Below are 12,982 nucleotides of genomic sequence, written 5' to 3' on the forward strand. Positions count from 1 at the left end.
TTTTAACATATGCTTAATATGTAACTCAATTCACAATAATACTAACTTCATCACAGTCTTTTCCTACAGCATCCGAGCCACGCCCCTTTGTTTTGATTAAGCAAAACATGGCGGACTACTGTTCAATTGTCTTTAACTAGAAGGCGTTGTGGCCTCTCTATAGTATCTAACTCGTTAGCGATACGATGTAGTGAACGCCTTCCTTTGGACAATGTGCCAGTAGATGCAGAAGTAGGAGAGGCGTTTAGATCCAGATGTGATTGTTTAGTATCGGAGAAGTCTGAAAAACATATATGATTTGCTATATACTACGTTCCAAAAATGGTTACATGCAAAACTTTCGATGATCAGTGCGAAATTTCTTGCCGTATTTTGTTGTAATTTTCAACTTCATTCACGGGGCATGCTTTCAAGAGAACGTCTGCAACTTTCTTTGTAGTTACAGGTGTTGACATTCTACCACTTAGAAGAAGACATAGAAGGTGGAAATCTTCCAATGTGGCAGGGGTTCATATTGACAATTGTCTACAAAGAAAACGTAATTTTTCGAACAAGATTTTGCATAGTGGAAGCGAATAATGTGGCAACACCGCTATATATAACAGTGCCGCCATGTTCTACAGAATTAAAGATTACGAATATGTTCAAATTAAATACTATGAATGTAGATGCGCCAATAACATTTAATAATTTTAAAACTTGTAACATGACGTTCAGTATTTCAAAATAAAAGTTGACTTTGTAATATGTAAACCTAGCTTTCAGGTACAGTTCCCTGTGAAGGGAAAAATTTCAATGTAAAAAATTGTTCCGGAGTCGGATATCGAAGCCGGGATCTTTGGCAAAAACGCACCAACACTACCGACCAAACTACCCAGGAACTATACCAGACACCAAATCAGTTTTTTTCGTGTTATCTCCAAAGTGGGCTGACAAACCGTCAAATATTAAACATTGAATGCACATAAACTCTGTGTGACTTAAATTGTGGTTTCTGTAATAGTTTGACTTATCACACGTGTGCTTTATTCAGGGTGCGAATTTCACAGCCATACAGAACAACCGGTAATGTAGCTGTTTTATAACTTCCTACTTCATCTTTTTTGAGAGCACACTCGATGACAAAAGCTTCTCAACCGAATAATAACATGCATTTCGCTTACATTGTAATGTATGCTGATGATACAACTTTTGTTATCACACATAATAATACTGCTGAGTTAGATTTTATGAAGCAAGCTGTATTTGTTGAACTAAGAAAGTGGTTTTCAATTAATGGATTTATTGTTAATGATGAAAAAACTCATGTGTTAACTCTAAGTTTGAAACAAACCCAAAATAATGTGATAAATGAATCTGTAAAGATGCTGGGTATGTATTTGGATCCTAAACTAAGGTGGAATAGCCATGACACTTATGTATGTAAAAGAATTTCTAGAGTAATTTATCTCTTGAGAAGTATCATGTACAAGATTCCCAAACATTATTTAAAACAAGTTTACTATGCACTATTTGAAAGTGTTATTAGATATGGATTACTTTTATATGGAAATAGTTCTGACCTTCCAAACATTCTGTTACTGCAGAAAAAGGCAGTTCGTATTATAACAATGTCACCACCCAGACTATCATGTAGATCTCTTTTCAAAAATGAAAAGATTATGACAGTCTACAATCTATATATTTTTGAACTTTTAATGTATGTAAACAAGAATATTACTAATTATACAAGTATAGTAGATCTGCATCGTTATGAAACAAGAAATAATGGTCAATTAAATGTGCCACATGTCAGGTTGCAAAAAACACAATCAAGCTATGTAATTACTGCAATAAAAGTATATAATAAGATACCTACACATATAAAGGCACTTAATGAAACACAATTTAAATTTCAGATTAAGAGATGGCTACAAAATAATCCCTTTTATAATATGAATGAATTTTTTGAAAATAATGTGGTATTTAAGTTAAATTTTATTATTTTTTACTCTTTTAATATTTTAAATATTGACACATTGTTTTTTATATTATCACATTGACGAGGCCTCTTGTATTCTTGTACCTTCAGGCAAATAAAGAATATGAATATGAATGAATATTAGCCTATATTATATTATATTATATTATATTATATTATATTATATTATATTATAAATTATATTATATTATCCAGATACTTTTATTAATTTATCACACATATATATATATATATATTTATATATATTTACTTACTTATTTACTTATTTATTTAGTTACTTATTTACTTACTTATTTATTTACTTATTTACTTATTTATTTAAATATTTATGTATGTATTTATTTATTTATTCATTTATTTATTTATTTCACTTTTGTTCTGCACTTTTATTAATTAGTAAAATTTTACTTAAAATCGATTTTCACCATCAAATGGATTTATGTTCAACAACGTCCGACAGTTCATATGATTTTCAAATGTAAGAGATCATCTTAGTGAGTTTTTAAACTTCATAAATTTTATTTATTTATTTATTTTTTTGTTTTATTTTTCCACTTCCCTCTTTACTTATAAGTAGTAGTGAGGTATTTTGAAAGTGGACGTGCTCAACGAAAGAAAGTTAAAGAACAAGATGATAGTATTAAGGAAATCCCGAAAGAAATTAAGTGCCGGTATTCCAGTTCCAATGGTAACAAAAATATGACATTGGAAATTATAATAAAATGTAAATAACATTTCTGAATTTGCATCTTCGACTAGGAAATTGCTGTTATAGTTTTCTGACATTGCTTGTGACCAATGGTTCTGCAGAACGTTCATTTCCAAGGTAAAGTCAGTAAAAGATGAATTCTTAAGAAATCGCATGGCATAACTATGCTTGAAAAATTAAGACACGAGTATTGAACTTAGAGTTTACCTGAGATTAATTTTAAAAACACAATTTACGTTTCTGCCTTCTCAATGTGCCAAAAATTTCGTCTCTAGGGTCTAGAGGCTAGTAGGCTATTTAAGGAAGGAGTGTTAATAAATTATGAAATTCGTACCTCTGTTCAAGATCAAACGGGTTAGTAGGTACCGGTAATTTGATATTCCTGCTATTTGTATTCTTATTATTTTAATTTCTGTGGCAATGAGCCCTGCAGTGACGTACTGTAGAAGAATCAGAACGAATGGATCAGAAATGAAAATGTACTTCTAGCTGAAATTCAAGTTTAGAACGACTCCCTTTTCCTTACTGATTTGTGCATTGTACAAATATTTCGATTGTGTTGGGAAAATATTGGTTATACTCAAGGTAATAAATCATTCATGAGCGTTAGGATCGTGTACATAATTATCAACATTTTGATCTCGGCTCAGGGTTGCCATAAGTACGACTATAGTCGTACGCTTACGACTTTTGACTAATTGTACGAGGTACGACCGAACTTCAAGTCGTACGCAATTTTGTACGACTATTTTACTGAAGAGACAATATTATTTTGGAACTCACAATGTCTGACTATAATTTAAAAAAAGTTAATTTGCCTCTTTTCTAGACAACTTTTCTTCATTCAGTATGTCATTGACTATTATCCATGATCATACATATATATGCTTTAGGGATAAAAGATGCTTTGAAAATCAATATGGTGACTACACTTGCCATGCAAGTCATAAATTCGTCATCTTGAGCTCCAGGTTTCATGTACGGTGCTGTTATACAAAAGTAACACGAGATCAGAGATCTGCTAACTTCATTGTATGTTCAGCAATGGAATTTTTTTTTTTATGAATGATATAGTACCGCGCTAGGAATAAGAACTCTAGACCCGCTGACATTTTAGCGGTGTCGGATTTGAGTCGACTGCAGGTGGATTAATTTGATGTAATCATCGCTGCCGCACTGATTGTTATTAAATATCTGCCGTTGCGCCGGCCAAAGATAAAGTTTCTGCTGACTTTCAATTTGTTTCCGACCAAAAGTCATCATGCATGCTTTACCGAAAATGACAGTTTTGATGAAGAAATGGTAATTTGAATGCTAAATGCCATTGTGGATATCAACTATAATTACTAAAATTCTTGACTGGATGAAGAAACGGATGCTGGAATAGGAAAGACTGGAGAATGCTGGGTTTGCAGTGAAAGATCTGCCCTTTGCTAGAACACTATGAATGAATGAATGAATATAAATTTATAGGGCTATAAACCACTTTTTTGGGTGTTATATGAAATATATTTGTGCGAACTATCTATAAAATAGTAAAATGATGAATGTACGACAATTTTATGCTAAAGTACGACATTTTTCATAAGTTGGTACGACGATTGTGTTACATTTATCTGGCAACCCTGTCTCGGCTTCCTTGATTATATTCTACCATCAGTTGAATGTCTCTTTTTTTCTGTGTTGTTTCTTTGCCTTCACAATTCAAATTTGTGTCCGTCATAAACTTAATTTGAATGGAAAGAAACTTGCTGAGAATACAGCCTACAGTGCAGTTTTTCGTTAATTTTGTTCGCTGTTTGCAATGTGCGCTGTAATATCCATACATTTAGTAGATAGAAAGAAATGGTGAGGCTATTTGCATTTAATGATATCGAATACCCAGTAGTTAAAAACTGAAAGTTCTCGTTTTATAGTTTGCATTTTTCCATAACAGTAGTTATGCGATATATGATCAAGATACAAAATGTTTGTATCCTGCACTGCATAGGCTTGATAGGCATACTTAATTGGGTAGATGCCTATTGTTCCTCGATGATGCTATTAGCGAAAATCGAAATAATTTCTAAGGGAAAACTATATCTGAGGTAGTGTCGGTGATTTTGGAAGTGGAAATGTTTGTATTTGTAAGGGAATTTAATCATATTTCAAATTTCAAATTCAAATTTTTCGAATTCAAATTTATTTACAATTTACATTTGAATTGAATACATATGAATAGATACCCGAAATGAGCATGTGCTCGTGCTCGGGTACAGTCCAGTAGTCTACATAAATTTTACAGGGTTCAAATAATAATGCTGATGATATAAATAATGGTAATAATAATAATAATAATAATAATAATAATAATAATAATAGAATAATCGTGACAGAAATGATACAAAGATTGTAATACAAAATAATTCATTAATAATAATAATAATAATAATAATAATAATAATAATAATAATAATAGTGATAAAACAAAAATATTTACAATAATAAAATAAATACTAAGACGGATAAAATAAAATATAAAACCACTAGCGAGAGTTAACACAACTTAAATAAGTATATAATAACCGGAAAAAATGACGAACTCGAAAATCAACAGAAAAGTTCGTTGCATCACAGACGATAGCAGCCGCCATATTGACATTGTGTTGTGCATTAATGGTAGTAGGGGGGAGCTGAAAGTCTACGTAACTGCCGTTCTCTTCGAATCTTCTCGTACAATCATGGGAAGTTAATGCTGAAAAACAAAATGTCTACGAGTCAAACTGTTCATTATTACCAGGATAAATACTAATAATACTGAAATATATTAATCAAGTTTCAGTTATAGATCTCTCCTTTTGTGCAAGAGGTATCATATCAAAATATTTTATGAATGGCGGGGAAAATATAAATTTTAAGAACTTTCTAGTGACAAGATATAGAGACAAGTACAATCAAGTGTATCTGTGGCGATGCTAAGGAATCATTTATTGGAGATTGATTAATTAATTATTAATTAAAAATGATCTAATTTATATTTATTACAATGTTGTATCTTACAGGTTACATGCATCAGATAAATACAATAAAAATTAGTACCATATAATGCTAGTAACACTTCAAAAAATAATAATAATTAAAATTTATCAAATATCATACAAACATTTTCACTTTATTTTTAAACTTAAGAATGTGTAGATTGCTTAGGTCTGGATTATTTTTCAATACTGAATTGTATAGTCTTGGTCCATAATTTCTACTGTGTCTTAATCCAGCTGTAGTGTAGACCCAGATTTTTTTTTTGTGTAGATGCAGTTGATCGTATATGCAAGGCGTAACAAAAGTGTGAAGTAACCAAACCTAATCTTTCACATTTGTATATGCAAAGTGTACGAAACAAAATGCCTCAGCGCCATATTTTGTTGCGAGTAAAATTTAAAAAAAATTCAAGTTCACTTAGATTAGTACAGTTCTGACATAACTTACGTAATTTACTTACGGTAAACACAATTTACTGCAAAACACTTCACAACCATATTCCACCAGGATGGAATATAGATATGGAAACTCCAAGGCTCGAAATTACAGTAGTTTATGAATCCAGCAGTAATCGCCAGTATCAGCATTTTTTTCTGCACCTCTTCTGACGAAAGCAATTCCTGCCAAAGACCCGTCTTAGTCATAGTTGCTTTTCTTTATTTTATTTATATGGAATGACCTTGTTGTAATCCAATGACCCAATAGAACTCTGCTTGTTTTTCATGCTGCATATGTGATTATGCCTATATTTAAGTTTTTTTCGTCTTATTCGTTTTTTCTTAAGATAATAATAATAATAATAATAATAATATTATTATTATTATTATTATTATTATTAAACTTCCTTAAGCCCTTTCGCGTGAAAGCATTCAGTCACTGCGAGGAAAATGAAATGAAAATTATATTTATCGCGGTATATCATTAAAAATGCAAGAATGTGAATTATGTCTTACCTTTTCAGAACAGGCATTTATAATCAGCTGACATTTCATAACAGACGTCATTTTGTGATTCTACTTTTCTGGTTACTATGAATGTTCTCAAGATGGAGTCTGAAACCGACCCATTGGATATACAGTTAAATGAAGATACAGATATAAAAGAACGGAAGCCTTTGTTGGAGGTAAGTTGGAAGAATTGAGATGTACCGTAGAAGTGGGTAAAGTCAATCAGTGGGTGTAAAATCGATCATTTGCGATTTTATGCTGACTTCATTGCCTTACATTGTAAATGTGAGCGAGAGGGACATCAAAAAGCCTGCGAATGCCAACAATGGGAACACTGTGTAATTACCGTTGAAGTGAAAATTGTTATTTCCAACTTTTTCTCTTAAATGAAAACAAAGTCTTACAAACTCTAAATTATAGTCAGCAGTGAAAGGAGACAGGAAGTATACGTAAGTACTTTTCGTTGAGATTGTATCCTGAAATAATAGTTTTGCAGTTCGTAAATGTTAGTACTGAAACTTATTATTTTATGAAAACTTGTACCTTTGTAGGGTTAAGTCGATCATGCCATCGACCTACTCGAAACAGATAGGACCAGCAGGAAGAATAAATTGTTCACCGAAATACCTCTAACTAACACTTATAAACAGAAAAGTGTCATAGTAGAGCTTATATTGATGAGATAGTGGGGAAAGAGGAAGACGAAATTATGGTGAATTTCTTGCGTAAGAGAAGCACTGCCAAAGGAACATACTTTGTACACCCCTCTGTACCTGACTATGGGAACAACGTAGTTTCTAAAGTGACATGAGGAGGGGAAGATTTGAAATAACATCTTATATAAACCTAAGCAATGTTGAATTGCATTTTAGATTATAATTGAAGGGTGGTCTTTCAATGTAAATTTTGAATTCTTATATCTTTGTTGGTATGTGAAGTATTAAAATGTGTTTTTATGTTTTATAAGTTGGTAATCATAGTCACGATTGTACAGTGGAGACCTATAGGCCTAATTGTATCGAATAGTATGATCACAGTAACAGAAGATAACCTATATAATGCTATAGGCATATATTGAAGATTATTATTGTTTTTTAAAAACATAAACAGTGATCGACTTTACTCCGCAATATTTTAAAATCGATCTTAACCTAAAAATTCAATGGTGATCGACTTTAATCATAAGTCAAATAAAAAAAAAACAGTTTTTTATAGATTGTAATTCAAATCTTGTAACGTGTCTTCATAAGTGAAGGATATGACGACAAAATGCTATTTTCTGAGGAACATCGCTCCATTGCATAACCTCAATATCATTAAAAAATTGCAAAATTTTGATCGATAGATATTGCTGTAAATTGTTCTCACTCAGAAGCAATAACTTGTGATTTGTGTCTGGATTCTCATTTATTATCAATCTATTGCTTTCAAATTTTTTATAATGCCTCAAGTTTGATGGAAGCAGGAGCTAAGTGCTGGCATGTATATATGAATACAAGACATTAGTAAGGATTTTGCTGTCTGTTACGCAGGAATGGAATTCATCAAATCCCCAACAGGTTTGCATGAAGGCAGAGTATGAGGACCACAGCTCATATCTCACTTCTGAGGTGAAAACGGAACAAATGCTGATGCCAATTCCTTTTCCCCTAAAATGTGAAGCTAAGGTGAGTGGAGTGCATTGTTTGTGCTAGCATAATGCCCACATTATGATCTTGATTTGTCAAATGTTCTTTCATTTTGAAAGTATGAGAAAATTCGACTGCAGTACAATTATATCTTAATGTTAGGCCCGTAACACACTTGCAGAGTTTTCGCCAGCGAGAAATGTGTTGCGAGAAAATTAAAAAATTGATAACATGGATTTAAATCCACACATTGGAAGAGATCCTCGTTCGAGACAAAAACCTCGCGCGAGTTTCTCGCAGGAATCGGTAGCTCAGCAAATTTTCTTGACACATTTATCAAAGATGTTTGACATTTATACTCTTTATGATGATTGAATGTAGAAAAAGATATCACAGGTGGTGATAAATTGTATTGTTTTTATTTGAAAATGAGGAAAGATGGCTGATAATTGCAGTCAGAAACTTATCGAACTTGTACGATGTCACCCGTAGGCCTATTTATATGATACACGGGATGAAAACTATAAAAACACGAAACTTAAAGAAGAAATCTGGAGACAAATATCCGATTATCAGAAAATAAATAGGGCTATATTTTATTTTGATGAGATTTAATAGTATTGATTAAACTTTTGAAATAATATATCTATGTGTCTTAACAGTTTACGTAATTTTAATCAGAATATAGCAAATAATTCTCTATCATATCATGAATGGCAAAAAAAGACTGTGGTCCATTCAACCTGAAATAACACCTAAACGTATTATCATTCAAATCGAAACCAGTGTCCAAAACTCGCCCTTATTTTCGTAAGATACAATGTGATTTTCAGATATTTCTGGCTTTAATTTTAGGTCTACTTCTTTTCATTAACAAAATATGTTCATGTAACTCCATTTCCTCATCATCTGAATTCTCAGATTCAACATAGCGTTCGTACGTAATTTGTAAGTACGACAATATACTTACAGGTTATATATTTAAGTACGACAATATACGTAAATACATAACCTATAATATTTCCTGCAACGAGTGATTACTACAATCAGAAAAATGCTTTCTGCATGAAGGCAGTGCATAGATGATCATAGCGAGGTGTGATCTGTGATAGCGAGAACTCGCCAAGTGTGTGGAGGAAGGCTCTTCGCCTCTTTCTCGCAACACATTTCGCTCTGGCGAAAAGTCTTGAAGTGTGTTAGAGGCCTTACGTAAGATGTACAGAGAAAGTATTACTGAATATTTCCATATGTTCCTGGGACTATTGATACTGGTATCCATTGTCTCTGAAAATATTTATTAATGTCATCTGCTCGTCAATAATAATCTGTTTTCATTATCTGCACTTGGTAATTTTAAAGAAATTATATCGTTGAATTGTGATAGACAATCTAATATTTTAATGAAGAATGTCAACAGTAAAATAAGTTATCTTTACCGAAACCTAAATATTAAAACACGTGTTTTATTTTTTCTGTTACTGTATGATTTCATGATATTGAAGAAGATCCCCAAGTCTATCTACCTAATGTATATTCTCGTTACGAAATACGAAGTCATATACGATGAGTGAGACTTAAAGTCATGTACAAGTACATACGAAATTAATCTACAGTGATTGAACATTTCCATTCTGAAATACAATAACATTTAATTAACGCAGCACCAAAACTCTTTTCAGGAAGAGTTTTATGACGTGGACAGAGTGAAGGAGGAGCAAAGCCTGGAGGTGAAGACAGAAGAGAATGAATTCTTGTCTGAAAGGTGAGTGCATGGAGTCGGTCTACACTTACTGGATGAGTTACTTTATGTTGATGAATATAATATTGCATTGTATAAGGTGCTGCATAAGTAGGTGAAGCTCCTGGTATCAAAACCGGTCAAGTCACAAAATTGAAGAAAATGAAATCTAATTATAAACTGAAAGTAGTAATATATTTTTAAATAATTGATTAAATGGCGATCTTACTCGTATTAATTATGTAAGCATGTGTGGCTTACAGCTGTTTCGGTGCTACTTGACACCATCCTCAGAGCCTACTAGATCTCGGCGCTATCTCAACTTCGCTGCCTGTTGTGTGGGTGCTTTCGTGTGATGAAGAGTTGTGTCAAATAGTGTGTGTGTTCTGAAATTGATCTGTGTGTTTTAGTGTGTCTGTATATTTCATATTGTTCTAGTGTGTTGAGTTTTTGGTTTTTGGGTTGTATGTGTGGGATTTCCATGTCTTTATTTATGTTATTGCATGTGTGGTTAGCATTAGTTATGTGTTCGGCATATGTAGATGTATTGTGTCCTCTGGTTATTGCTTTAATGTGTTCTTTGTATCGAGTTTGGAATGATCTGCCTGTCTGTCTAATGTATAAACTGTCGCAACTATTGCATGTGAGTTTGTATACGCCTGTGTGGTTGTATTTATTTGTTTGTGTGTTGAGATGTCTTTGCAGTGTGTTTTCTGTTCTGTATGCTATGTTGTATTTCTGTTTTCTGAATGAGGATGCGATCTTGTGTGTGTTTTTGTTTTCGTATGTTAGTGTGATGTATTTCTTGTGTTCTTGTGTTTGTGTTGTGTTTTTGTGTTTGTTGAGTTTTTGTTTTGTCTTCCTTATGATGTTGTCTGTTATGTTTAGGTTGTAACACGAGTAAGATCGCCATTTAATCAATTATTTATATTCAAGTGTTAAAAGTAGTGCACAAAAGATTCAACATGGAATATATTTTTATCCGATGAAACAAGAATTAGCTATAAGATCGTATTATAGACCACTCAATATACGGTGGTGCAACAAAACATTCAAGTCACTCAGTGAATTAAAAACCAGCCAAGACAAGAAGGGACTTAGCGTCATCCTGCCGCGATAGTTTTGAATTCTGTATTACTGGATTATGCAACAATGTTACCAAATCAGTAGACAATATATTTTTCTATTCTTGAAATCTTTATATTTAATTTTAGCGATGTTGCTAACAAAATTTCTTAACTTACACTTTGTCGACAGCATAACTTCAAAAGTTTTACATTCATTATCTGGAGACGAGATTTATTATGTACGAGTGATCTCTCATTGCAATCACCGAAACTAGCCGACTATCGCGCCCTTAGAGGAGTCTCTTCCTACCTGCTTTCTCTCCGCGGTTTTCCTCTGTTATAATGATTAATTTACGTTTAATTATTCTCAAATTCCAGCTAATTGCGTAATGTTCCAAGTTAGCTCAGTGGTTAGAACACCAGCACTCAAACCTGACAGACTTGAGTACAAGTCCTGATCCAGAATGTTGTTGTTTTCTAATGCCTGACATTTGACAATTAAGTCATTTGACCTCTTGCACTCCAATATTTTTCAAAGATATTGTCAAGGTTAGCCACTGACCCATAGATTTTGAGATATTCTGAATCCATTTCTTAGTTTGAGTTGCACAATGGGCAGTTAGGGGACTGATATATTCCAATTCTATGCAGGTGTTTGGCCTAACAATCATGGCCTGTTGCCAATCTAAATGCAGCTACAGACGATTTTCGTGGTAAATCGGGAATTAACTGTGGATTTTGATGCAGAGAGTTCCATTTTTTTCCCTTGGGATTGAGTTATCAAATTTTGTTTGTTGAAGTCTAAGTATGTAGATTTAATAAATCTCTTCACAGAGTAATACGTAGATTTAGTAACAGGTCTGTAAGTAGCAGTGCTGCCCTTCTTTGCTAAAGCATCCGCATTCTCGTTTCCCAGGATTCCGCAATGGGATGGTATCCATTGGAATACAATTCTTTTATTGAGTGTTATTAGTTGAGAGAGCATTTTATTTATTTCTGTTGTTTGAGATGAAGGTGTGTGTCTAGAGACTATTGATAGAATAGCTGCTTTGGAGTCTGACAATATAACTGCATTTTTAAATTTATTGATGTGGCATAGAAGATTCCTGAGACTTTCACTTATTGCATTGATTTTTCCATCAAAACTTGTTGTTCCATATCCAAGAGATCTATAAAGTGAGAAGAGACAGCACGTAACACCTGATCCAGAATGTAAATTTCCTCTTCTGGTTTATTAAGTATTTTTACTGATCATTAGATTTTACTGATACCTACAATTATCTTCGAGTTGAGTATGTTTTGGTAGTGATTTAATTTATTTTCCGCTTTTATTTTTTATTTAAATTGAAAGTCTATTATTGGTGTCCAGCATCCGTGGCAATATTGAAATTTGTTTCCATGAAATTCTGTGCTGTTGGAAGGACATTTACAGCATACAAAGCATTATTGACAGACAATAGAAGAAGATTTCCAGCGGAAATTTTAGAAATGTGGCTTGACATAACTTTTTGGCCTGAGTTAAATTAATAATTATTTATCTATGATCGTGTGTTGTAATTTTTATCAAAATTTAAAAAAGGATATTTTCCTAATACACAAATAGTAAAATGGTTTTTTATAAATCCTGAAAATTCAAATGCTAGTTATCACATTGTGCAGAATTGAAATGCTTCATTTGGCAGCCTATATCGATTGTTGACTTTATGTATTTACTTATAGTTGCTTCTTCATTTTTTACTGATTTGTAGAATAGTTCTTTACTTATTTAATTAATTCTTTATTTACCTACTAGCTGAAAGCACCTGGCATTGCCCGGGTTGTCCTTTTTTTTTTTCTTTTTCTATAATTAAACTGGCTGTTAGACTTTTCGGAAAACCCAGGAACTCAACTATAA

The 12,982-nt window shown here is 32.6% G+C and overlaps 1 protein-coding gene across 1 annotated transcript in view; it reads left to right on the top strand.

Annotated features, from left to right (window-relative positions):
- The first annotated feature begins 4,378 nt into the window (after window positions 1–4,378).
- Window positions 4,379–12,982, top strand: part of LOC138691982 (zinc finger protein 664-like) — a 14,654-nt gene continuing 6,050 nt past the window's right edge. The window contains exons 1-4 of the mRNA XM_069814688.1: window positions 4,379–4,538; window positions 6,670–6,831; window positions 8,188–8,322; window positions 9,963–10,045. Of these exons, the coding sequence (XP_069670789.1) occupies window positions 6,739–6,831; window positions 8,188–8,322; window positions 9,963–10,045 (311 nt within the window). The 5' untranslated portion in view covers window positions 4,379–4,538; window positions 6,670–6,738. The remainder of the gene's footprint in view (window positions 4,539–6,669; window positions 6,832–8,187; window positions 8,323–9,962; window positions 10,046–12,982) is intronic.

This window comes from Periplaneta americana, chromosome 16, assembly GCF_040183065.1.
Source record: "Periplaneta americana isolate PAMFEO1 chromosome 16, P.americana_PAMFEO1_priV1, whole genome shotgun sequence".
Lineage (NCBI taxonomy): Eukaryota > Metazoa > Arthropoda > Insecta > Blattodea > Blattidae > Periplaneta > Periplaneta americana.